This window comes from Phyllopteryx taeniolatus, chromosome 8 (assembly GCF_024500385.1).
Source record: "Phyllopteryx taeniolatus isolate TA_2022b chromosome 8, UOR_Ptae_1.2, whole genome shotgun sequence".
NCBI classification, from domain to species: Eukaryota; Metazoa; Chordata; class Actinopteri; order Syngnathiformes; family Syngnathidae; genus Phyllopteryx; species Phyllopteryx taeniolatus.
Window position 1 is genome coordinate 4249466 of NC_084509.1, and position 27860 is coordinate 4277325.

The following is a 27860-nucleotide window of genomic DNA, read 5'->3' on the forward strand; positions in this document are numbered from 1 at the left end:
TTCACATTTTTGTTTTTACTGTTTGCACTGTAATTTGAAGACAACACTGAAAAGCACAGACAAAAGACAAAAAAAAAAAGTAGAAATGTGAACATAGGACAATCCTAAGGGAAAACTCTACTTGCAGTGCAGTAGGAATTACAGTGCAGTCTTCCTACACCTAAGCCCATGATTGAGAATGTGGCTCACAAGTGTGGCTCTTATGTCATCAGGAATGGACATTTGTCTTCAGGCTTTTCTATTTCTTCGTCTGTTTTGTCTCGCAACTCCTTCGCCAAGCAGCCTCAATCCTCTTCCTCTTCTTCTTCTCTCTTGCTGTTAACCCTGTCCAATTCCTTGTCCTTCCATTGCCAGACATTGTACCATTGTTCACACATTTCCTTGTCAGAGAAAGTCAACATTCACCTGGAAATAAATCAGATGCACAGTCTCTATCTGTATAGAAATTGCTTGACATATCGCAGTACCTTGTTCAACCATTTCACATGTAGACGATGAACAAATACCAAAATGTTGTGGGGGTGCGGGGGGTGGGGGGGTGAGACTATTCAAGAGAGACCCATTCTAATAGATGTGGACCAACATAATATAAGCAATTAATAATATCAGAAACCACAGATAACTGAACAAAATCATTTGCATAGATGTGCTCAAAGAAAAGAGAAACTGCTTTTTTTTTTTTTTTTTTACATGCCCAAGTGACAAAATGATGTGAAGATTGAACAAGCAGTTCTGAGAATTTCAATTCTGATCTGGGAAACATACTGAAAAAAACTGTAAAAGTTGGAATAAGTTGGGTAAATTCTCACTGAAGGCCCAGGTACCAAATGTATGACCCACCACTACCATATTATATTTCTTTGTCTTACTCCCTCATGATCATCCATCAGTCTCAATGTAAAGAAAAAAAGCAGAGCAAAACGAGAGCTAAACAGCTTTTCGCTAGTGATATTGTTTCATGTACAGTGCCGTGGAAAAATATTGGCGCCCTTCTCAAATTCTTATTTTTTTGCATACTTTCCCCACTTTAATATTTAAGATCATCAAACAAATGATTTTATTTATTAAGGGGAACAAATATTTAAAGCTACCTGGCCCTGTGTGAAAAGGTAATGGCTCCCTAAACCTAATAAATGGTTGGGCCACCCTCAGCAGGAACAACTGAAATCAAGTGTTTTCTATAACTGGCAATGAGTACTTGCAGAACAGTTTTAATTCAGCAACACTAGAGGGTTTTCGAGCATGAACGGACTTTTCAAGGTCATGCAACAACCTTTCAATCGTATTGAATTCCGGACTTTTCCTCAGCAAAGCTTTTTTTTTTTTTTAAGCCATTCAAAAGTTGACTTGCTGGTGTGTTTTGGATTATTGTCCTGCTGTAGAACCCAAGTGCGCTTCAGCTTGAGGTCACAAACCGATTACTGAACATTCATCTTCAGGATTGTCTGATAAATACCAGAATTCATGGTTCCATCAAACACAGCAAGTCATCCAGGTCCTGAATTAACAAGCAGCCCCAGACCATCACACGACAAACAATGTTTAACTGTTGGAGACATTATGTCTCTCGGCTGGCCTGGGAACGCCTCGGAATCCCCTCGGAAGAGCTGGAGGAAGTGGCTGTGGAGAGGGAAGTCTGGGCTTCCCTCTCCACAGCGCTGCTGAGGCTGCTGCCCCCACGACCCGACCTCAGATAAGCGGAGGAAAATGGATGGATGTAACGAGACACACACCTTCCAAAAATTTCAACTTTCTTCTTGTCAGACTATTGACTATTCTCTCAAAAGTCTTGGGAAACATTACGATGTTTTTTCGCAAAAGTAAGATGAGCCTTTACATTGTTTTTGGTAGGTTGTGGTTTACCCTTGGAACTCTGCCTTGGATGCAACTTTTGCCCAGTTTCTTCCTTATTGTTAAGTCAAGAACACTGACCTTAACTGAGGCAAGGGAGGCCTCTAGTTCTTTATATGCGCTCCTGGCTTCCTTTGTGACCTCCTGGGCGAGTCGTCGCTGTGCTCTTGAGGGTTTTTTTTTTAGGCCGGCTACTCCAGGGAATGTTGACCACCATTCCATGTTTTCTCCATTTGAGGATAATGCCTCTCAAAGCTTTAGAAATGGCTTTTTAACCCTGTCCGGACTGATAGATGTCAATTACTTTATTTCTCATCTGTTCTTGAATTTCTTTTGATCGTGGCATTTTGTTGCAGATTTTTGAGACCTTTTGACGGACTTCATTTTGTCAAACAAGTTCTATTTAAGTCATTTCTTGATTGAACAGGTCTGGAGGTAATTAGGCTTGGGTTTTGTCAGTGAAAATGAACCTAAAAAAATTATTAGTTAAGTTAATTCATGATTTAACAAGGGGGGCCATTACTTTTTCACACAGGGCCAGGTTCACTTTGAATTATTGTTTTTTTCCTTAATAAATAAAATCACCTTTTTAAAACATTATGTTTACTTCGTTTATCCATCCATCCATTTTCTGAGCCGCTTCTCCTCACTAGGGTCGCGGGCGTGCTGGAGCCTATCCCAGCTGTCATCGGGCAGGAGGCGGGGTACACCCTGAACTGGTTGCCAGCCAATCGCAGGGCACAGATAACAAACAACCATTTGCACTCACAGTCATGCCTACGGGCAATTTAGAGTCTCCAATTAATGCATGTTTTTTGGGATGTGGGAGGAAACCGGAGTGCCCGGAGAAAACCCACGCAGGCATGGGGAGAACATGCAAACTCCACACAGGCGGGGCTGGGGATTGAACCCGGGTCCTCAGAACTGTGAGGCTGACGCTCTAACCAGTCGGCCACCGTGGCGCACTTCGTTTATCTTGTTTGATATTTACATTTGTTTGAATTAAAGTGGGGAAACTGCAAAAATGGAAGAACTGTTAGGCACTGTATATCAATTGATGAAGCAATGGTAGATGGCACTGTGTCCTTGTCTAGTAAACACATATGTACACACAAAGCACTCTACTGCCGGGAAAAAGAGGTTATTGACTTCTGTGACACAACAGGTAAGTGTGTTTCACACGCAGTATGTTCTGCGAACGTATACAGAAGATCATGTGCAACACGTTTATCTGGTCAGCTGTTCGACAACCCAAGCAGTGTGCAGATACACCAGCGGTCATCCATGTGCTAAACCAAAACATGTTCAAACACGTGTGGCCGTTCACCTTTTGCTCCATCGCTCTGAGTTAATATCTAACACTGGTTGTCATGCACGCACCAACACACACAGAACAATGTAGAGAACAATGCTTGTATGTGTACACTGTGGCCCTTGCTAAGATACAGAGGGAGGAAGCAAGAATCGAACGCTCTGTCCTTGCATGGCAACAGGAGGTTTTGCAGTCAACACTGGACTGTATCCTGGAATAGAACAACTGTTATTCAATAACGACTGTAACCAAATGGGAAATTTCTTGTCAGGAGTTCAACAGATGTTTCTTGCATAATGTCCTGAAAAAAAACACTATATTTCAAGCAGTGATAGAGTGAAATCGTATTATTTGTATCTGCATCATTTGTGTGTCTTGTCAGTGTCTTTTATTTATTTATTTTTTTACTCAAGATAGACTGAATGTGTTAATTGAATGACCTTCTGTCATTTATACATACGAAACATCTAGAAGGAGTTAAATGACAGATTATGTGATATAAAAACCTCAAAGGGCGCTTAGATAATAGACACAGAGAAGAAAATATCTCTCTAAAGGGTGCAGTAAATGTGAGAGGAGGATACTAAAATAGAGACAGGAGTGGGAGTGAACGCAGCAATAGAGAGGAAGGAGGCGGTAATGTGGAAAATGTGTTGCCTGCTACTGACTTTGTGCAAAGCCTCAGTCAAAGAACCCCACGATTCACTCGAGTGGTAGTGACCCCTTTGAAAAATGTATATAAACGGTGGAGCCATTTTTAACCATTGTCATGCTTGATATCATACCCCACGCGACCATCAGTCTGATGACATCATCAAAAGACATTTTCTAATTTATTTTGTATCAAATAGTTTCAAATTAGGTGTGGCTAACTTCTTTTTACATTTTTATGACAGTTAGCATTGTGCAAATATTACTACCGGCATATAGTTGACTTGAGGGCTGCATGAGGGCATTATACAATTTGGGTTAAAATGAATACAGACGGACGGATGGACGAACAAGCGATAGGTGAGATACAATCCCAATCAGACTTCCTTACCTCAGCATCCTCATGCACACATTAGACAGTCGTTACACACCGTTGGAGCACTTGACCCTCAGCTCCCAACCCTAGCTGTCATTCAGGGAATTTCTGGGAGGGTTCCAGGAACATTCAAGACGGTGTCAGGAAGCTGTCTCAGCCTGATGGGTTTATGAGGACAGGAGACAAATAGGCGATATTAGTCTCCTTTATTACCTTTTTTTTTTTTTTTTATAATTTTTTTATTTTTACACTCGTAAATCACACATTTTATCTCATTTCACGTACAATACTGTAATTTCTTTAAATTGTTTTTGTCTTGATTTTGTCTTAACAGACAGATAACTAGCTAGCTACCTAACTAGATCGATCGATCGATAGATAGATAGACTAAATAAGACATAAGACAGGCAGACAGCAATTAACAACTGTTTCAAAATCTGTTAGGCCATCCCAAATTTATATTAAACAATCAAGATGTGGAGTGTCGACCTTCAGACAAAATATAAGATTTTTTTCAAAAATGTGGAAATTACCGCCATATTAATAAATGTTCCTATTTTCATGGGTGCAAAAGGCTTTTCAAACTCTTTGCAGTCTGGACATTCTATCACTACAAATGATTTTCCGTCTCTTGTTCTGTCTCCAAAATGGTCGTAGAAATGGACAAACATGTATTTTTACATATACTGTATACCTTTTTACTCGTATCTTGTAACCGGCTCTTTAGGAAGCTGAAGTGATGACCCAAAAAACAAAGAGGTTTTAACAGTTAGGCAGTCAGCAATATATCTCAATATATATTTCTGTGGGTTTCAGCGAAAACGTTTTTTGCTGTGTAATTAATTCTACAGCAAACCAACAAAAGATTCAGGAGAGGACATTTTTCATCATGTCCCCCCCACACTCAAAAAGGTATGGGCTGGCCTGAAAAAGATTAAGTTGGATCCAATATGTGCTGCAGTATTTGGACGTGTGTAAGGTGAATATTCATAAGTGATTACACTGATTTATGTTCTGTTGCTCAGGCTTGGTCCATAACTTGTTGAAGGTTTCAGCTTGACTGAGTGCCTTTCTAGGCTATAAGAGATCATAAGGGGCATTTTATGCCATTAAAGTTTTTTTGTTCTTTTTCATTTTGTTTGTGTTGCATTAATAAAGGTCGAATTTGCCAATGGGTATTTCTTTTTAGAGAATAAACGCTTTCGAACTTTAATTGACACATTTGTCCACCAGACAGCACTACTTAATCCGATTCAAAGCATGCACCATTAAAATGCAGAGTGGGCCAAATTGTGGGAGAAGGAATCACGGAGTAACTTGCTATCCAATGTTATCACTATAAAGCAATTGCATCAATATATCAGATTTGATACTGCAAAAAAAATCTACCTTTATTGTAAAGCATCTATTAATACATAACATTATTTTTTTATGGTTTGTCTGCATTGTTTATTTAAAAAAAAAGAAAAGGCTTGCAACCCCTACTAAACAATCACAGTATTTTCCTGAAAACCCCTGAGATTGTGTAGCTGTTGCACATGAAATACTTGGGATATCCCCAACAGGCGAAAATAAGCGATAGAAATAACACATCATCATGCAACAAGTTAGTCAACGGAGCTGAAAGTGCAAGCCGGTATGTTCTTCTCTGCTCTCGTGTGGAGACGTGTAAGTCCTTCTGCTGGCGTTCATTTCAGTGGCTTCTGGCGATGACTCCACAACCTGACATCATCAATTAACTGTCCTTTAATAATGCTTGGACAACAAGAACACGATTTATCCAAGTCTCTCAACTAGTTTGGTGGCATTGTCATGCCTTCAATAACCACTTACAGTGTGCAACATCCTTTTTGAAACACTACATTTGTTCACTCAAAGCGCAAGAGTCACCAAATCTTCATTCCAGGGGACGTATGCAAATTCTCAAGAACAAAGACCAGAACTTGATATGCCACTTTTCAAATTCTACAGCTTTTTCATGTAGGCAGGCTCTGTCTGTCTTTATTAAAAAATACCTCCCAAAATTATATGCTTGCATCACTGGAAAGATGGCTCTGTTAGTGTTTGCCTCACATATTCTCCAAAGTCAGATGAGTAATGACAAAGAAAAAGAAAGAAAAACACGTTTCTTTCTTATCTTCTAAATGAGAACTATGACACTGGGTCTACTCAGGCCATTAAGATTTAAAAAAAAAACTTTCATACTGACCTTACCTCTCTTACATTGGTCTGAATTCTAATGCACAGCAAAAAGTCCTTACCCTTAAGTGACATAATGATTTTTAACATCTTAATTGATTTTTTTCAATGTGATGGACCCCACACAAGATGAGGGAGGGGGGGGAAGCCACGTCTGTTCTTATTCCTGCGTATGGTGTCCTCAAGACGACCAACACAGCGCACCACACACACAACCATGTCTGTCGTGTTACCGAGACTGACCTGTGAGAGACAGCATGGTGGCATCCAGACTGACTGTTAGCTTATCTGGTCTTTTTCATGGTTTGTAATTTTTGGTTGTGGTGAATAACTTGAAAATCGGACCTTTAAGGACTTTGATTGCAACTGAGGAAAGAAAGCTCATGTTTGTCCTGATCATTGTTCTGTGTGTACCCTGCTAAGCAAGCCCCTCTCTTTGGTTCCACATTTCTCTTGACATAGCTTAATCGACACTTTAACTCAAGTTTGATTAGGTTTAAGGGGGATAATAGACACAAGCTTTGTTAGACAGTACCTGGCAACGAGACACTTTATTGAGAGATAGAGTATGATCACTGGCTCGACATGGTGGAGTTTACTGTTGGCCTTTTATATACCGCTTATCCCAGTCATGAGGGTCATGGCCCGCTGGTGAGCTGGAGCCTCTCCCAGATGACTTTTGGGCTCATTACTCTCTCACATCATGTGTGTGTTTGTTTTTGTGTGTGTCTGTGTGAAAATCAATCAGTACTGCATAATCATCTAGTACAAATAAAGGAAATTCCCTTTTTCAAATAAATAAAATGGTTTACTCTTCTGCGGCACGGTGTAAGACTGGTTAGAGTGTCTGCCTCACAGTTCTGTGGACTAGGGTTCAATCCCCGGCCCCGCCTGCGTGGAGTTTGCATGTTCTCCCCGTGCCTGCGTGGGTTTTCTCTGGGCACTCCGGTTTCCTCCCACATCCCAAAAACATGCATGCTAGGTTAATTGATGACTCTAAATTGCCCGTAAGTGTGATTGTGAGTGTGAATGGTTGTTTGTTTGTATGTGCCCTGCGATTGGCTGGCAACCAGTTCAGGGTGTACCCCACCTCCTGCCCGATGATAGCTGGGATAGGCTCCAGCACGCCCACGACCCTAGTGAGGAGAAGCGGCTCAGAAAATGGATGGATGGATGGGTTTACTCTTCTGTCTTCCTCAATAGAACTTCTCCAGCATTAATGTGTCTGCACACACGCAGTCTCAATGAAACACGCTGTAGCGGACATGCCACGCAAAAGATGCCACCCGGCAACCCAGCCTCGCACTACCGCCGCTCCCTGCCGAGGTAGACTGTAACTCCAGAGTCACACGCAGACTCTAAATGGATTAACACAATAAACTATCTTCAACAAAACACAGAGATTTACTTTGCCATGCCGAGGCTAAGTGAATCACGTCTGCCTGAGACTTCAAAGGGGAGACCCACGGATGCTGGGTTCGCCTCCGAACGCTAAGTTAATTAACTCCCCGCCAGTCGAAGGATTGGACTCGCAGCGACGCCTCCACCCTGCTGAGACCTGCTACTTGGGAGTTGGAACAGGCAACAGCGACACCCACGGGCGACGGAACGACACTACAGACAGGGGTTCATAAGACAGTCTGTGACTCGACTGGGAGTCAATATTTTAAGAACTTGCTTCCTGCAAGCGCGTCGAGCCACCCTGCTTGGGGGCCCGAACTCAGTTTGAGAGAACGGAAGGGGACGCAGCACGCCCGCTCCAAACGTCACCCGAGATGTCCTGCCTGAGAACTCGTTGGCCTACTGCTGCTCCTGTTTTTCCATTCCTCCCTCCCGTCGAATCCACCTGTTACCGGTGCGAACCGGGCGGGCCGAACACTCGGGAGCCTGACTTGCCTGCCTCAAACGTGTTCCAGACATGTAAATCCAACATTGCGGTCTACTAAAAGTACGGATTAGTGCATATTTGGGTTTATATTAACGAGACCAGGAGTCCTCAACTATATGCATTCACTACATGCCCATTCTGCTCATCTCCCGTCACAAATCCCTTCCTTTGCCAATGTTCGTAGATATCTTGTTTATTTTGGGTTTGTATGTGTTTTATCCTGTCGAAAGCCTTTTTTATTATTAAATTTTCTATAAAATTCACCACTTGCATTGATTATATGTGTGATTGGGTTCGGAACGAAACCTCTAGAAAGTCTAGAACTCAAAATTCCTAAAATGTAGCCACCTTCCGTTAAGAGACTGATTATAAAGGTTTGTCGTCATTTCGCCTCAAGTTAAACTTGTAAAAATATGACGTGCTGCCCCTCATATTTATCAAAGATCTTGATATATAACGCTGTAATTTAAAATTACGATAACCCGGAAGTGACGCAGACGCCGCTTCCAACTCATCGTTTTCTTCTAAATTAAGCTCAAATTTGATGTCCCTCAATACAACGCCATGCTTCTTATTGCTTGTTTATGGTCTCCCGTGCATGTCAGAAACGCTGTCTGCTCTTCCGGTGTCAGACCCGTCTATTCTTCACGCCAGCAGCATCATGACCCACTGCCAAGCATGCTTCTGTCTGCATGCATGTATGTGTGTGTGTGTCTGGAGGCTCCAGAACTGCCAGCTGTACAAACAACATGCCCAGGGAGAGCATCGCCTCACGGGACAGACAGAGAGGGGCTGCGACCCACCTCTTTCACGCTAACGCTACCATGTTAACACAAGCCCTGCGTGCATGTGTGTTTGTGTGTGTGAGTTAAGAGACGCGCAGACAGCCTTAGCAGTGGTAGGGGGTTGGCAGAGGTGACTTGGAGGGCTTTCACATTTCATTAGGACAACCGTTCACACATGTAAATGCACACAAGCACTTGCACACTTGGACCAACTTCTAACCCACTCCTCATTTTGCAGCCCATTCCCTGCATGCTCACATGCAAACATGCACAACACTCCTATGAGAGCATAACCTCTGTTTCAATAAGTAACACACACACACGCACACATATTCATACTCTCTCATGCAAACATGGCAACCTCTCGCGATGGAATTGGACATGAAGTCTCGATTGCATGCACCTTGAACACATCATCCAGTCCAAGTGGCAGACATGCACACCAGCAGATAAAGTCAATTCAAGATCTTTGATGAACCTGGATGGAGAGCTTCATAGTATTTATTACTGTGCCCCCTCATTCCGCTGTGCACACATCTGCTCTCGGTGATGTTTTGACATGCAAAACTCTAGTTGCATATTCTGTGAGCTGGGCTCATTCGGTGAATAATAGTCAAATAACGCCACTTTTCAAATGCACAAAATTGGCACAACTCCACTTTGTTGGGTCGATTTGGGGCCACCGGTTTTTCCACTTGAAAGCAAGGTTTTCTGTTCTCAGCATGTGGCTGCTGGTTGCAGTGTGGGGAGAAATTGTATTCAAGAAGAGACTGAGGTCAGCAAGAAAACAGGCCACTGCAGCAAAGTGGTGACTAGAATATAATACGACAACATCCAGAGCCAAGACAATCTATCAGTGTAAGCTTGTTTATTTTTGTCATTCCTAGCTGTGTATTCCCTAAAGTTACAGTGATGCGGCAATGGCCTTTCTACATGACCAGCAGTGGTTTACATCCACATCCATACATACCCATTTGGTATCACTTTGGCACACTTCGAACATTGATGAGGTACATATAGGCATTTGTAGCCTATTTTTGGGTATGCCCAACCAGCCCTAAATTGCATCCCAGGAATCCTCAAATGTTATAGTTTTTAAAAAAATATATTTTTTACTGTATGTCTTTTAGAAACAAGGTAGAAAAGTGCCTGAACCATACGGTTGAAAAGTAATATTTAAAAAACAAATTACACAACAGTATAACTCCTATAGGACCCAGAGAGAATGAGGTGCAAGGACAGGAGTTTATATATTAGTATAAAGTCAATTTCCTTTAATATGTTTTAAATATTGTGCATTGCATTTCATAGATAAGCCCCCCTTCACCCCCACCCCCACCCCCACCCCCAAAATAATAATTTTGGGTATTTTCAGTGTTCATTTAGGGGACTGATTTGCATCAGAAAAAATGCATTTTGTTACAATATGTTTGTTTAATAAATCCAATCCATTCCTCTTTTGCTGTGGCTCAACATTTAGATAATAACAATCATTAAATAATAATAACCTTTATCAGATTTGATGGTTTAGTCACAGAGTTTCCCCAAAAGTGTTATGCTTCTCTTAATTGCCATAAAATGTACAAATTACAGAACAATTACATTTATTTTGCCTGGCCATGAGCCCAGCACCCCCAAAACTCTGATCCTTGACTCAGACACAGATGTGGTACATACTTCCACCTAGTGGAAAACTGTTGGGTCTGAGAATTTGCATATCCCTAGCTACAATTTGCATATCCTTAGCTACTCACATCTAAAAACAATTGTGTTAGGTTCATTGAATACTTCAAATATCTTGTAGGTGTGACTGTGATAGTGAATTATTGTTTGTAGGCTATTCAATGCTGATCTAAATGACTTTGAACATGCCGCTCCGCTTGGTAAATTCTGCATAATGTTTATGTACGCCAGCATGTGTAAAAGAGGCCTTTGTAGATTCTGATGTTTTTGTTGCTGAGCATTTGATGTTCAACTGACTTGGCTAAGTAAAAGATCCACATTGAAGTACTTTACATAGCACATAGAACTGCAGACTACTCTTAAGTAATAACTCAAGAAGATTTCTATTATCTCACACATGTTCTGCAACTGCAGCATCAGACGAGGAGACTTCCCATATGGTGAGCTGCACACATCAGAGCTCAACACATCACAGCCATGTTGGTAGAGTCACCAGAAATTATAGCCAACAGCACAGCTGCAAACAAACACACACACGATTAACATCCTATAATCTGTTAACATTTAACAAAATGCAGAAAGTATTGCGGAGAAACCTCTTAACCCTTTGGGATGGACCTTTTCCATACCTACAGAAAGCACCATAAATCTGTGGTTGGATTATTTTGGTGCAGAAGAACCTTAAGAGCGTTGACCTGAACCCAACAAACATCTTTGGGATGAAGTAAAACAGAGGTGGCGAGCCAGGCCCTTGTGTTTTTTCTCAACATTTGGCCCTAAGAGAGAATATCCCATCCATCCATTTTCTGAGCCGCTTATACTCACTAGGGTCGCGGGAGTGCTGGAGCCCATCCTAGCTATCTTCGGGCAGGAGGCGGGGTACACCCTGAACTGGTTGCCAGCCAATCGCAGGGCACATACAAACAAACAACCATCCACACTAACATACACACCTACGGGTAATTTAGAGTTTGCAATTAACCTACCATGCATGTTTTTGGGATGTGGGAGGAAACCAGAGTGCCCTGAAAAAACCCACGCAGGCAGGGGGAGAACATGCAAACTCCACACAGGTGGGGCCGGGGATTGAACACCAGTCCTCAGAACTGTAAGGCAGACACTCTAACCAGTCGTCCACCGTGCTACATGTTAAAAAGTTATTTAGGAAAAAATGCGATTAGGCTAACAAAAAGCAAAGAGTCCAGAAATCTAATTTATGTACTCAAGTAGAGACCTGAAAAGGTTTGTAATAATGTATTTGTACTTTTTTACTTCCCGCCACAGATGAACAGTAACTAAAAAGCTGACAAATTATGGTAGTACATTGACGTAGGGCATGAAAATGGGAACAGCAGGTTACAGCACACTGGAAGAATGCATGCAGATTAAAATAATGAGATCCCAGATTATTTTGAAATTCTGTCATTTTCAAGACCCAGAAAAGTGTAATTATGTTTGAACTGATGACATCCAGAACATCCTCACAAAAACTCTATGACTGCCTTGTGGTTGTGTTTTTTGTAATCTCAGAGAGAGCGAATCTTCTTTTCCTTTCGGCTTGTCCCTTGAGGGGTCGCCACAGCGCGTCATCCTTTTCCATGTAAGCCTATCTCCTGCATCCTCCTCTCGAACACCAACTGCCCTCATGTCTTCCCTCACGACATCCATCAACCTTCTCTTTGGTCTTCCTCTAGCTCTCTTCTACCAATATACTGACTCTCTCTCCTCTGGATGTGTCCAAACCATCGAAGTGTGCTCTCTCTAACTTTGTCTCCAAAACATTGAACCTTGGCTGTCCCTCTGATGAGCTCATTTCTAATTTTATCCAACCTGGTCACTCCGAGAGCGAACCTCAACATCTTAATTTCCGCCACCTCCAGCTCTGCTTCCTGTGTCAGTGTCAGTGTCACTGTCTCTAATCCGTACATCATGGCTGGCCTCACCACTGTTTTATAAACTTTGCCCTTCATCCTAGCAGAGACTCTTCTGTCACATAACACACCTGACACCTTCCTCCACCCGTTCCAACCTGGTTGGACCCGTTTCTTCACTTCCTGACCACACTCACCATTACTCTGGACTGTTGACCCCAAGTATTTAAAGTCCTCCACCCTCCTATCTTTTCTCCGTGTAGCCTCACTCTTACCCAACCACCCCTCTCATTCATGCACGTATATTCTGTCTTACTTCGGCTAATCTTCATTCCTCTCCTTTCCAGTGCATGCCTCCATCTTTCTAACTGTTCCTCCACCTGCTCCCTGCTTTCACTGCAGATCACAATGTCATCTGCAAACATCATGGTCACCGGGATTCCAGTCTAATCTCATCTGTCAGCCTATCCATCACCACTGCAAACAGGAAGGGGCTGAGGGTTGATCCCTGATGCAGTCCCACCTTAAATTCATCTGTCACACCTACAGCACACCTCACCACCGTTCTGCTGCCCTCGTACATGTCCTGTATTATTCTAACATACATCTCTTCCACTTCAGACTTCCGCATGCAGTACCACAGTTCCTCTCTGGGTACTCTGTCATAGGCTTTCTCTCGATCCACAAAGACACAATGTAGCTCATTCTAACCTTCTCTGTACTTTTCCATCAACATCCTCAAGGCAAATAATGCATCTGTGGTACTCTTTCTAGGCATGAAACCATACTGTTGCTCGCAAATACTCACTTCTGTCCTGAGTCTAGCTCCCACTACTCTTTCCCATAACTTCATTGTGTGGCTCATCAACTTTATTCCTCTAGGGTTCCCACAGGTCTGCACATCACCCTTGTTCTTAAAAATGGGCACCAGCACACTTTTTCTCCTTTCCTCAGGTATCTTCTCATGCGCTAGAATTCTATTGAACAAGCTAGTCAAAAACTCCACAGCCACCTCTCCTAGATGCTTCCATACCTCCACAGGAATGTCATCAGGACCAACTGCCTTTCCATTTTCATCCTCTTTAATGCCTTTCTAACTTCCCCCTTACTAATCATTGCCACTTCTTGGTCCACCACACTTGTCTCTTCTACTCTCCCTTCTCTATCATTTTCCTCATTCATCAACTCCTCGAAGTATTCTTTCCATCTAGCTAGCACACTACTGGCACCTGTCAACATATTTCCATCTCTATCCTGAATCACCCTAACCTGCTGCACATCCTTCCCATCTCTATCTCTCTGTCTGGCCAACTTGTATAGATCCTTTGCTCCTTCTTTAGTTTTCCAACCTGGCATACATGTCATCATATCCCTCTTGTTTGGCCTTTGCCACCTCTACTTTTGCCCTATGTCGCATCTCAATGTATTCCTTACACCTCTCCTCGGTCCTCTCAGTGTCCCCTTTCTTCTTAGCTTTTTCATTGTATGATTTCCTGTACTGTGAGGTTCCACCACCAAGTCTCCTTCTCTTCTTTCCTGCCAGAAGATACACCAAGTACTCTCCTGCCTGCCTCTCTGATCACCTTGGCTGCAGTGGTCCAGTCTTCTGGAAGCTCCTCCTGTCCACCTGTTCCCGAAAAGCTGCACAACACTCATCCTGTCTCAGCTTCCACCACATGGTTCTCTGCTCTGCCTTTGTCTTCCTAATCTTCCTCTCCACCACCAGAGTCATCTTACACACCACCATCCTATGCTGTCTAGCCACACTCTCCCCTACCACTACCTTACAGTCGGTAAACTCCTTCAGATTACATCGTCTGCACAAGATATAATCCACCTGCGTGCTTCTACCTCCGCTCTTGTAGGTCACCCTATGTTCCTGCCTCTTCTGGAAAAAAGTGTTCACTACAGCCATTTGCATCCTTTTTGCAAAGTCTACCACCATCTGCCCCTCCAAGTTCCTTTCCTGGATGCCGTACTTACCCATCACTTCTTCATCACCCCTATTTCCTTCACCAACATGTCCATTACAATCTGCACCAATCACGACTCTCTCTCTGTCTTGGGTGCTCAGAATTACTTAGTCTAGCTCCTTCCAGAATTTGTCTTTCACCTCTAGGTCACATCCTACCTGTGGGCCATAGCCACTAATCACATTATACATAACACCCTCAATTTCAAGTTTCAGCCTCATCACTCGATCTGATACTCTTTTCACCTCCAAGACATTCTTAGCCAACTCTTCTATTAAAATAACCCCGACTCCATTTCTCTTCCCATCTACACCATGGTAAAATAATTTAAACCCTGCCCCTAAACTTTTAGCCTTACTGCCTTTCCACCTGGTCTCCTGGACACACAATATATAAACCTTTCTGCTAATCATCATGTCAACCAACTCATGCGATTTTCCTGTCATAGCCCCAACATTCAAAGTCCCCACATTCAGTTCAAGGCTCTGTGGTTTCCTCTTCTCTTTCTGCCGAAGAACCCGCTTTCCACCTCTTCTTCGACTTCGACCCACAGTAGCTGAATTTCCACCGCCGCCCTGCAGGTTGACGGCGCTGGTGGCAGACGTTGTTAACCCGGGCCATGACTGATCCGGTATGGAATTCTTTGGATGAACACTCATATTTGTTTGGCAAAGTTTTAAGCCGGATGCCCTTCCTGACGCAACAATCTGCATTTATCCGGGCTTGGAACCGGCCTACATTTTGCACTGGCTTGTGCCCCCCATAGGGCTGCGTTCACAGACAGAGCGAATAATTTACAAAAAATCCACTAATCTGGTCATTGCACATTGAGATCAGATGTTCTTGTTTTTTCTCAGTGATGATGGAATGGAATGGGGCTGCAATTGAGAGATAACGCCACTGAAATATTGCACACTGTTAAAAGTGTGATCTTTGATGAGATGATATTAATGCAGTTTTTGACTAGCACTGTCAGAGAGGTAAAGTAATCATTTAACAATATGATTATTATTTTTATTGGATTTTGCAGTTGTGTGAAACTGCACAGCTTCATCAGAATCCGAATCATCTTTATTTGCCAAGTATGTCCAAAAACACACAAGGAATTTGTCTCCGGTAGTTGGAGTACGACAACAGACAGTCAATTTACAGAACACTTTGGAGACAGAAAGACATTGACAAAAAAAAAAACAGTCACTGACCAGTAAAGGGTTGCTAGTTATCTGGTAATGCAGGTACATTTAAAAAAAGAAATGTTTGGACAATTGTGCAAAATGATGCAGAGTCCTCTAGCACTTAGCACTCATATTGTGAATTCTATCAATTGTCCTTTTTATGAAACTAAATACCCCACCACCACAATATTGTTCAATTACTGCCTCTCTGACAATATAATTAAAAACAAGGCATAATTATTTTTGTAAAGGCATTTTTTTTTTTTTTAAATACTGCTCTCGTATAGAATCTCATTAGATAGGTCTCTACCTGGAGGCTTCCATGGTAACAGTCATTAAAATAAGTGTACAAATCTGAATGATTAACTTGTAGTTGAAAAAAAAATGTACTTCCAGGTTTCATTTTCACACAGGAAGTCAAGCCAGCTATCCATTCTTTGTATTGCTTAATCGTCATTCGGGTCATAGTTGAACTGTCCCAGCTGACTGGGCGAGAGGCATGGAACAACCTGAACTGGTGGCCAGACAAACAAACAAAGAATTCAAACCAAGACAATTTTGAGTCTTCAATTAGCCTAGGAAACATGTTTTTGGAAAGTGTGAGGAAGCCAGAGTACTTGGAGAAAACCCACGCAAGCCAGGGGAGAACTTGCAAACTCCACAAAGGAAGGCCCAACCTCAGAACTGTCAGACAGATGTGCTAACCACTCAACCATCTTGCTTCCTTGGACCTTGTCTTGAATTCTATGTTATAGTAAAAACACATTTAACTCCTGTATGATGCACTGTTTTATGAAAGATACTAGCACGAGCTAAGTATGGACTGTGTCGGTTTGTGCGTTCATGTGTGTTTGGCAGGGATCCCTATTATTTTGTTTGGGCTGTGTCCAGCACTTCCTGCGTCTTTGTTTATAACCCTCTGCTGCTCTTTTCACACAAAATTGATAAGAAAGACACACATTTTAAAATGCTTTTGGCAGGCAAGTGGCCACAATCACACACAAATACACTAACACAATGCTCCCAAATCCACTGCGGTGACCTTTCAGATGCCAAATGCTCCACTGCCAAAATGTCAACATCTTTTGCTGCTACTCTGCTTCTCATGCAAACTGAGCTGGCAGCAGGTTAGCCCTCATGTCGCTACGCATTGTCTACATACACACAACACATTCCATGCAGAGCATCTCCAAGCATGAAAGTGCAAGGACTACAGGAAATGTTTAAATGGCTGTTTGTTAGCAAACCAGATTACGTGAAACTTTAAGGAAGGGTGGAACATGTATCGAGTAAGATTATTTTAAATTTTGGTGAGGATAAGAATTAAAGTGGAAGGATTTCCTCACATCATACCCTCTACACTATGGCTGGATTACAGTCCAAGAGCACAATTCCGATTTAATGCCCAGAATTTATTTTTGTGACTGTCTAGTTCAGTGATTCTCAAACTTTTTACACCAGGAACCACCTAAAAAAACTTTGTACTGTGTACCAACATAATTACCAACATTAAAATATAGTAGCATATTGGCCAATTGTTCATCAATAAACGAGGTGCAGGTTTTTAAGTATATTCATTATTACTGTTCTCACTGTAACAACACACTGTGCTTAAACATAGGAATATAGAAAAACTGTACTTAAATAATGATTCAGTTCAAATGTATGAAGTTCAAGTTAAATAAAATTGTACCTGAATGAATGTTTTAAAAAAACAGTTCTAAAAGATTTAATGAGAATGTATTGTACTTAAATGTTAAACACAGCTGAACTGTGCTCAACAAATGTAATATTGGATAATAAAAAATAAATAGTTCCATGTACATTTCAACTGACACACAACTGACTGATTTGTTGAAGGCTATCTTTCATCACACATATTTTAATTTGAGAGCAAAGGATTGTGAAAATTGAATGGTTTGCATTGACTGTCTGTATATGCAAACAAAAACAGAGCAGGCCGTTCTTATCTACTTGTTGTATGAGCACACAGTGAAATCTGGGGTTTATCGGACCGAAGGAATGGAACCATGTGAGAGTTTGTTTTGGGACTGAGCTCTGCCTGGAGGGTCACCATAACTTCGCAGAAAGCTGAGTATGTGTCATCGCAGTCCGGATAGTTATGTATCTCAGTGCCCAGGTCTGGCTGACCCAATAAATAATCTCTACACCTCCACACACACACAGTGTGAGTCACACCTCTGAAACACATAAGCACTACTGAAGTAGGGGAGAAAAAAAAAAAAAAACAGTTTTTGCTTTGTTAAAAATGAAACGCCTCCGGAGTACAATGGACTTTCAAGGACTGCTCCAGAAATGTTTTAAGATTGAGTGGCAATTTTACGTGTGTGCGTGTGTTTACTTTTGTTCACTGTGGTCACAGCACATGTGTGTGCACTGTGCTGGCATACACGCACACAGCTAGGGGGTGAGGAAATGTTTTGTGGCAAAAGTGGGCACAAAGTGTAAACACATGTCTTTTAAAGGACAAGTATTTCACTCCCTTTCCTCCCCTTGAATTCACTCAAAGAACCCCCACCAGCACCAACACAAACAACTGCAGCAGATCACGTACTCTTCGCTTTGAAACAACATAGAGGGGTTATTAATCACAGGACACAAAGGAGCTACACTACAAATGTGAATTTGCAACGTGCAACCATTTAGGCCAAACTGGACTACTATAAAGGTGTGTGTGTGTGTGTGAGGGGGGGGGTTACTTTGGAACATGTAAAATGATCTGATACGTTGGCCATTAGCGGCACTGTTTAAGGATCTAAAGACATCTGTCACATTTAGCTTTTTCATTTCAAACCTCATAGGGCATAGACGTTTCTTCTCTTCTTTTATTTTTTATCCATACTGAGTTGACACGATCGCTTTATATGACAACATAGATAGAGTGAATGTTCTATAAAAAAAAAAGTTGAAAGTTACTGGATGAAACAATTATTTGTGTGTGTGTAACTATGAGTCTCAACTTTTTAAAATCTCAGACAAACTAAGATTGCACCAGAAGGTGATGCTTCAAGGTCATATTTGGACAGATATGTCATGTTTGAGATGTGGGCAGAATGGCACATGACCAGAGCGAGCCAATCACAAGCATCAGCATTAGAAAGACTAAATTGTTTTTTTTTTGGTTTTTTTTTAAATCTGAGCTTTGACACAGGAGGACTGTAGCTGAGATTTGATGCCTTAACCTGATAAATGTGAGGTAGAAATGCTAACCACAAGGACACAATGCCGCCACAAACCTTATCTGCACCAAAGTTTCAATAGAGTGAAACCTCTAAAAGTGTCCATAAGGTCATGCAATTTGGGGGAAAAACTTATTTTTTTTTTTTTTTAAGTCTTATGTTTACACTTAAGACCAACACCATTTGCCCTCACGGCCTTCAACTCATCGCAAATCATGTCCTCCTTTCTTTGAGCCAACAGAGACTTCAATAGTCACATGCAGGACATTTCAAAGTAACAGTAATATTGCTGTGTTCAAGTTATAAAATGGCAATCTTCCCCCAAACATGCACAAATACAATTCTGCAGTATTTAAGCAATGTGCCTTTCCCTACTTTTCTGTCTGTGCTCACCCCTGTGAAACACAAAGTGGCACGTCTGGGAGAAATCACTGCACACTCCGTTCTACTTACTTAAATAAAATCGTGCAAAGCTCTGCAAATGTGACACGTTATAGGTCAATATAAAGTAATTTTCGTTGCTGTTTGAGCGAGACACACGTTGCTTGTTCTGATCTAGTTATAGTCTCATTTCATGAGGAAAGTCACAGTCATGGGGCCCTTTAACGCATTTCAGCTTTAATAGGGAGAAGAAAACTGTGCACTGTGGAATGCTCCCATTCTTGTAGATGCAGCTCAGAGAGGAAATGAAGAAAAACAAAAGACATGCCCAAGAGCTCCCTCTCTGTGAACCCTTTCACTTTTGAACACATGCCACATGTCAGCGAGAAAACATTAATCAAATGCTATTCTGCTTCAAACCATCAAAGGGCGCATGTGACCACATGACTGCTCCCTTGGATTTTAAACCAAATGTGCAAAATCTTTAGCTCTGAGTCGAGACAAATGCCATTTTAAATGAGCGTTGGCATGTCACTCTTAAGTTCATTGCTTCTGTCATGGTCTGTGTTTTGGTTTGGGTTGTGTTTAGTTTTGTTCCATGTTTTCCTGTGTTCCATGTTTGTCGTGTGCTCATTAGGTTGTTGTGTCCACCTGTTCTCGTCTACTTTGTGTTGACCAATCAGCTCTCTCTAGCCACTCGTCTTGTCCAGGTGTTCCTTGTTGTCTCGTCAATTTGTTTGTATTTAGTTCCCTGGTTTCTTTCAGTTCTCGTCGGTTCATTGTCGTTGTCACATGTCTTGCCATGTCATTGTCACTCAGGTATTTCACCAGTCATGTCTTGTTTTGGGTTCACTCAAGTGTTTCTTTGTTACTTTGTGTTTAGATTTTGGACTTTGTTAATTTAGCATTTAGACTTTTTCATGATCTTTGTTTTCCTTTGTTTTTGGAATTAAATATTATTATTTTGAGATTCCCGCACTCCTGCCTTGCCTCCCTGCTTCCTTGCAATTGGGTCTGAAGGAACGTGTTCTGGTCCAATCAACACACCTCTGGAACAACACTCAAAAAATGAAGCATATTTCGTTAGCCTAATAGTATAATTGCCACAGTTATTTTTGAATGTTTTTGGAAAACAAGAAGAAAAAAATTCAACAGAAGAGTCCAGTAGCCTCAATTCAACCTTTGAGGATTACCATGATTTAAATGATTGACAATATACACAGTTATCAAGAAGAAATATAACTGGTATTTGTTTGCTATTGTGACAGGAAGTTAAAAATGATTGAGACAATTACGCTATTAGGTTAACAATTTACTACTTGCTGCTAAGCAGTGGGACAAAATATTATTCTTAGGTCGAATGTCCCAGGGGTCATACAATTTGGAGTTTGACCAAAATTTCAGAGGGAAATAACTGTTTGAACCACCATCATCTGTGACGTCATGCTCAGCGATCATGTGTCAACTCAGTTCAGTTCAGTATCAAAGGATTAACTTCGTATGATGGTTTTGATTTTCCTTTGGCTTTTGAGCCTTTTTTTAATCATCACTTATTCCCAAGTATAAACAGTTAACAAGCACAGATTTGACATTAAAGTCACATTTTTATCATATTTATTAAAACTGTCAAAAGCCAAACACATAAGAGGTCGATCAACCTTCCGGTTCCACTTTAAATTGACATCACAAGTGCCTGAGAAAGCTCATGTCACGCCACCACACGGAAACACGCATACAGTACACACACGCACACACATGCACAGTGTAGTGGCATGCAGATGGAAAGTAGGACTCCCTCAGCTTAGCTTTAGGCAAGTGTCACAAAGTCATTGAAAAGGAAGACAAGGGCTCTACATTTGGTGATTTGTCATGCACACACTGCAGGCTACAGTCAGAGCCTTGCCAGGCACACCATCCAGAGGATGTCGAGTGTGTGTGTGTGTGTGTGTGTGTGTGTGTGTTGGTCAGTGTGCCTGCGGTATCACCAAAGCCAAAGTAATGAACATGAGGAAGAGTGAATAAACCTGGCATTGTGTTGGCAGGCCATTTGGGATCTCTTCCTGCTCCTCCTAGTTTCCTTCTTCTTGCACCCCTGAAGTGCACATTTAATCCTTAAGCTCTTCCCCCATTTAAAGACAGGGACATCACGCAAACCTGCCTTGATGCATCACACTCACTCACACGCACACACGCTCCTGCTGCTTGCTGCAAACAGAGTTAAGAAAGAGAGCGGCGCAGCGGGGGGCTAAGCTATGATGTGGGGGCAGCAGCAGGTCAGTTATCTGTCTGCTTCATTTCAATTGGTCTCCAGCAGCAAACAACAAGTCTGTGGCAAGCTTCGGATGACGACATGGGGTCATAGGGACAACTCGTGCAGCTGCATGATCACCTCGTGCAAATGATTGCTGGAATGTTTGGGAGTTATTTTTACACTCAAGATGTGACATTAGCTCCTACTGCAGGAGACGTCAAGCATATATGAACATTTATTATTATTTTTTTTCATATTGTTCTGCATGAAGCACAATAGAACCCCCTTGTAATGGATACCTTCCACTTCGATCAATAGCTAGTGTAATACTGTAGGCAATCCAGGCACGGTGGGCGACTGGTCAGAGCGTCTGCCTCACAGTTCTGAGGACTGGGGTTCAATCCCCAGCCCTGCCTGTGTGGAGTTTACATGTTCTCCCCATGCCTGTGTGAGTTTTCTCCGGGCACTCCGGTTTCCTCCCACATCGCAAAAACATGCATGGTAGGTTAATTGACAACTCTAAATTCCCCGTAGGTGTGAATGTGAGTGAGAAGCGTTGTTTGTTTGTATGTGCCCTGCGATTGGCTGGCAACCAGTTCAGGGTGTACCCCGCCTCCTGCTCGATGATAGCTGGGATAGGCTCCAGCACTCCCGCGACCCTTGTGAGGATAAGCGGCTCAGAAAATGGATGGATGGATGTACGCAATCCTGCACTCGAGATAACTGAATAGTAGAAGATATCCCATTTGGTGCTTAAAAGGTCAGACCTTGAAGCATTCTAGTTGAAATTCAATTTCAAAAATAGCTGATGACCTAAGTAAGCTGTCGCCTAGCCAAAGAGACTGTAGTAGCGCGTTACTTCATTACATTTACTTTAGTAACTAATAAATTGTACTTGTCATAATAGTTTTAATGGAGAGTACTTTTGATTTAATACTGTAACATTTTTGTCAAGAAGAAACACTACTTTAACCCAGTTACAATGAACTACATTTCACTTGTTACTTTTATTTTTGTCTATTATTGCTTGCACATTCTATTTGTTTTGGTTTTGTCAGAGAGACTTGTGTCGCATGACTCTGTTTCACCAATCCAACGTAACCACCATTCACACTCACTGAGTGGAAACAACCCACTTTAGGCTAGTACCGTAATTTCTCGTGTACAATGCGCACCCCCCCCCCCCCCACCCCCTCCCAAAAAAATGTCAAAAATCAAAGGTGCGCTTATACATAGGCATAGGGGAAAATGAAAAAAAACTTTCCCATTTTATAAATGTATGCTACCATCTAGAGGTTATGAAAAAGCGGTACACATTAATTTCAATATGCCACCGCCACCTAGAGGTTATGAGAAAGGTGTACACTTTCATTCTAATATGCCTAAAATTCTGCCCGCGTAATCAAACATATGAGCACAACTGTGTTTTCTCATTTACTAAATAAAAGTAGGGCTGTGAATTTCAAAAGAAGAGCAAGTAAATAAAAACAAAGTATTACGTGTTCAAATGAACTGCTTAACTTCAGAATAATTATTTGAAAAAACTAACAAAATACAGGTAATACTTCATGTTTTGATCATATGGGTAGAATCAAAATCATGCATTGTAAAAATGCATTTATACATAGGTAGAAGGGTTTTCCAGAATATTTAGGTCCGTATTATACATGGGTGCGCATTATAAATGAGAAATTACAGTATATCACGGTGACTACCATCTAGTAAAACCAATTAATATAATTTATTAATCAACATTTCGTATTCGCTTTTGTCATCAGAATGCTGCATCTCATAGAAATTGAATGAATTATTCCCAGTCAGTTGTAGTTTCCTTGAAATTAGCATTAGAGTGAAATGAAGCTGAAACTATGCTATACATAGGCCGGTCACCGAGCTGTGTAAAATGTTTTTTTTACATTAACTGAAGCTTGAAAAAAAACGAAAACTAAATGCTAAGATGACATTATTAATGTACCACTCCAGTCAGGTAAATTTCAATATTAAGTGGTTGACCACTGTGAAACAACTGAAGGAGGAGAATAAAATGTCATGGATGCCAATGGGTCACACTAAATTTTGATAATTTTAGAGATTCGTCATAAAAACCAACCAGGACGTTGCACACAAACAAACAGACCAATGAGTTAACTATATAATTATGCATAAATGGCCCCCTACTTGCCCTTAAAGTGATATATAAGATCATGTTTTTTCTTTGTCACTGGGCACTATTTGACTTCACCTTGCACGTTACATGTTGTTAATAACTTCCAGTTGGTGGAATGTGAGTAGCAAGAAGTAGAGAGGCACACTTCTTCATTAATACATGAAAAAAGAGAAGTAGTGTACAATATGTTGGGAAGGTAGAAGAAGAGGAAGAAGCTGATAAATGACTGGCTGCCGAAATGAACTGTGTCATGCAAGCATCAGGTTTATTTTCTGCTCTAAAAGCATGTATTCTGTCAAAGTGAAAATCAGAAGGGAGGCAGTGCTTATCAAAAGATGCTGATCTTGCAGTAATAGCAGTTGATGTAGCAGGAAAATAAGCATGAATCATAATGAAGTAACATTTCTACCGAGAAGAGAAACAAACCATCCGCTGTGTCATGTTAACAGATTGCTTTGCTATTTTATTCTTCCATTAGTCATCTTGTTTGAATTCAAGTCTAATTAAAATCGATACAAACAATTTAAAACAATAAACACTCACTTTTGGATGCCTACAGAAAATGTCATATAATTTAAGACTTTAATTCACTTTAGGAATGTTTCTGTTCTGAACTTGTACTTTTACTCAAGGGTCGTTGTCAGCTAATTTACAAAACTGATTGCATTTTCTTCTCTTTTTTTTTGCCTTTATCGTTTGCTATTCATTTGCAATAATCATGTTTACCTGTGGAGGGCAATGTTGCAAGTGAACGCTGTAATGTCGTTCCTGTGAGATTGTCAGAAGAAGAAAGCCAGCGTTGTACTTCCGGGATGAATGCTGACGCGTCCCTCTTGAGCTCTCCTCGCGACGTGTCAGTAGTCTTGTGTCGGCAGCCGAGCGCTCCAGTCTCTCGTCGCGTTGATGGCGCCTAAAGTCAGCATGAAACAGCAGTCAGAGGAAGACCTTCTCCTCCAGGACTTCAGCAGAAACCTCTCGACGAAGTCCACCGCGCTGTTCTACGCAAATGCGCTCATAGTTTCTGCCATCCCCATCTGTGAGTACTTGCCTGCTGCTCACTTGCTAGCGGCAACTCGAAGCTATAATCAAGCATCGAGAGTCAATAAAAAAAAAAAAGAAGTTTCACACGGTGCCAAAAATCATAAATAAAATGAATGGTTAGCCACAAGGGAGCTATTACATTGTCGTTGGCAAACGTTAGCGTAGCTGTGTTACTACATCACAAAATGTTGTAGCTCAGTGTAACCTGTGAGACATAATCAGTATGACTTTGTGTTTGATTTGGTTCCTGTGTTGTCTCCAGGGTTGTTCTGGAGGATTTGGCACATGGACCTGGTCCAGTCTGCGTTCCTGTACGCCGTGATGACGCTGGCCAGTACCTACCTGGTGGCCTTCGCCTACAAGAACGTCAAGTTTGTTCTCAAACACAAGTAAGATGCACAGACGTAACGCTGTTTTTCCACTTTGACCCTAAAGTCTGGACACATAAGGGACATTTTAATCGATATTTTATTGAATTGGGCTATTAACTAATAGCATCTTCAGTATGAGTTCCAACGTTTGTGATGTAAAGAATGATGTGCTTTGCAAAATTCACGTGAGCTCGATATAATAACTCCACATTGCTGTCATTGCTGTAGGGCCTCTACAGATTTATTCAATCGACCAAAACCCAGATTGACATTTTTTCTTTTCTTTTGGGTGGTGGGGGCAGGCCAGCCTTCACCGATCAGACATTTGAAGCATATTGCATTGGATTTTGCACTTAAAGCACCAGACACAACATGCTGTAGTTCCTCAAATTATGGCCAAGAACACTTATTTATTCAAGTAAGGCATTTATCAGGGGGGTCTCTATTATCTGTACAGGCCTTACGGCAATTCTTCTCAAACTGTTGTCACCCTGGGACCCGCATTTTCCTTCATTCACTTTCTTCATTGACCCACTTTTACAGAAGTGAAGTACAATAAAGAACATTCATTGCTCAAAAAGGGTCTTTGAAAACATACACATATCTGAGTTTTAAAAATAGCAACACATGCTTACATGTTCAAAGTGGCTTTCAGAGCACCTTACTAACAAACTGAGGATGATCATGACAGCTTCATGTACAAAAATGATTAAAATCACAATTTCACAAAACCCTTGATTCATAAAAAAAAAACAATTCAATGAAAAACAGTAAGTGTGGTTGGCGTCTTGTGCCACACGACCACGTATTCTTACGCCAGCGTGCAAACTAGTTAATTGCGTGACATTTGTAACCTTGAAACATTGTATGTCGGTACTCTAAGGACCCCCTGTCATTTTTTTTGCCTACTTTTGGGTCCTGACCAACCAGTTGAGAATCACTTCTTTACAGTGTAATGCAGTTTGTCTTTCCAGGTCATGTTGAAATGTCTAGCAGCTTTTTGTACCAATATCTTTTACGACACGTACAGCTGCAGTTTATCTGTAACTGAACTGTAAACATCAGCTTTACAGATGCCATGTCTGCTCTGTGGTGTGGTGTCCTGTGGTACCTCCATCTACCATGACACATGGTAGTAGCATTTGTTGTGAAGCTGATAACAGCCACAATAATTTTTTTCTGATGCTTGTTTTGTTGCAATTGTTTGGGTTGTTTTGAGGGCACAAACTACCATTTACAGCTGTTATTTTATAGTGCTGGAAACAATCTTTCTCACCATTTCTCATCAACTTGTCTTCGCGGATCCTTCCAGAGTTGCTCAGAAACGCGAGGATGCCGTTTCCAAGGAGGTGACCAGGAAGCTGTCAGAGGCCGACAATCGCAAGATGTCCCGCAAGGAGAAAGACGAGAGGTGAAACATGCGTTCAAGAAAGACTTCACAAATTGAACCGAATGTGTTTTATGTACAGTAAAATAAAAAGCAGAATATATCGTTCCTTACTGCAATAGTTAAGCTTCTGTTTTGTGTTGGCTCAGAATCCTGTGGAAGAAAAACGAGGTCGCTGACTACGAGGCCACCACCTTCTCAATCTTCTACAACAACACTCTCTTCCTGGTGCTTGTCATCGTTGCTTCCTTCTTCCTGCTCAAGAACTTCAACCCCGCTGTGTATCCTTTCTGATCATCTCCCACGAACGGTTCAGTCAAAAGTGTTTCATGTAAAACGAACAAAAAGGTTAGCTTTTGCCTTAACACACCTTTTTTTTCCTAGCAACTACATCTTGTCAATCGGCGCTTCCTCCGGACTCATTGCACTGCTGTCCACTGGATCCAAGTAGATGAGGATGGTGATAAGAGGGAGGAAGAGTGGGATATTTCGGTTGAGTCACGAAAGTTGGCAATGGGGAACAATCACATTTCAACTACATGAAATTCATGATAACAAATCTGGAGGGACTTGCTCCAGGTGTATCTTTTTTTTGTAACAATAAAAATAACCCATGGTATTTGCTCATTCTGTGTGTTGAATGATCATTTTACTCATTTTTGGGGTTGGATTGCTAGTTTTGATTAGAAATACTAAACTGCAACTACAAAAAAAAATGTTATTTCCATTCGCAAAGCATTTATTTGGGATCACATTTTTTTACATATAAATGTTATGCAGGGGAAATAACACGCTTATGGTTGGCATGTGGCCTCAACTAAAGACAGGTTTCCATCCACAAATGGTGACATGTTTTCAGTCTAAACAAGATCACGGATACAAGCGGCCGAAGCGAGTTTCCTCCGCAGGGGGGTCTCCTTTAGAAATAGGACGAGAAGTTCGGTCATCCGGAAGGGACTCGGAGTTGAGCCACTGCTCCGAGGTGTGTCGGGCATCTGGTTATGATGCCCCCTGGATGCCTCCCTGGTGAGGTGTTCTGAACACGTCCCACCTGGAGGAGACCCCGGGGACAACCCAGGACACGCTGGAGAGACGACATCTGTCGGCTGGCCTGGGAATGCCTCGGGATCCCTGAAGAGTTGGACGAAGTGGCTGGGGTGAGGGAAGTCTGGCCTTCCCTGCTTAAGGCTCCTAACTCCGTGACCTGACCCCAGATGAGTGGGAGAAAATGGATGGAATTTGAATCTTTATCCATCAAATGATTCTCAAGTAAAGTTACTGATGCAGGGATCCCATCT

General features: G+C 41.7%; 2 protein-coding genes and 1 long non-coding RNA gene across 9 annotated transcripts in view; 1 reads left to right on the plus strand and 2 right to left on the minus strand.

The window, feature by feature from the left end:
- Positions 1 to 24617, minus strand: LOC133482275 (uncharacterized). Of its 5 annotated transcripts, none has more exons than XR_009789741.1 (5): positions 24490 to 24617; positions 11141 to 11262; positions 4885 to 4921; positions 4206 to 4348; positions 1 to 405 (listed from the first exon to the last, which is right to left on the minus strand). It is a non-coding gene; the product is annotated as an uncharacterized LOC133482275 (long non-coding RNA). The 5 variants fall into 5 exon arrangements; XR_009789737.1 differs by lacking the exon at positions 24490 to 24617 and adding an exon at positions 21370 to 22046; XR_009789738.1 differs by lacking the exons at positions 4885 to 4921; positions 24490 to 24617 and adding an exon at positions 21370 to 22000.
- ssr3 (signal sequence receptor, gamma) lies at positions 24580 to 27189 on the plus strand. Its single transcript, XM_061782252.1, has 5 exons — positions 24580 to 24799; positions 25067 to 25193; positions 26488 to 26586; positions 26712 to 26843; positions 26947 to 27189. The coding sequence occupies exons 1-5, from the start codon at positions 24667 to 24669 to the stop codon at positions 27011 to 27013; spliced, it is 558 nt and encodes a 185-aa protein (XP_061638236.1). The 5' UTR covers positions 24580 to 24666; the 3' UTR covers positions 27014 to 27189.
- The window catches only part of kcnab1a (potassium voltage-gated channel subfamily A regulatory beta subunit 1a), an 86140-nt gene continuing 85279 nt past the window's right edge, over positions 27000 to 27860 (minus strand). For all 3 annotated transcript variants that reach the window (XM_061782246.1, XM_061782245.1, XM_061782247.1), the window contains exon 14: positions 27000 to 27766. In XM_061782246.1, coding sequence (XP_061638230.1) covers positions 27506 to 27766 — 261 coding nt within the window. In that variant the 3' untranslated portion in view covers positions 27000 to 27505. The remainder of the gene's footprint in view (positions 27767 to 27860) is intronic.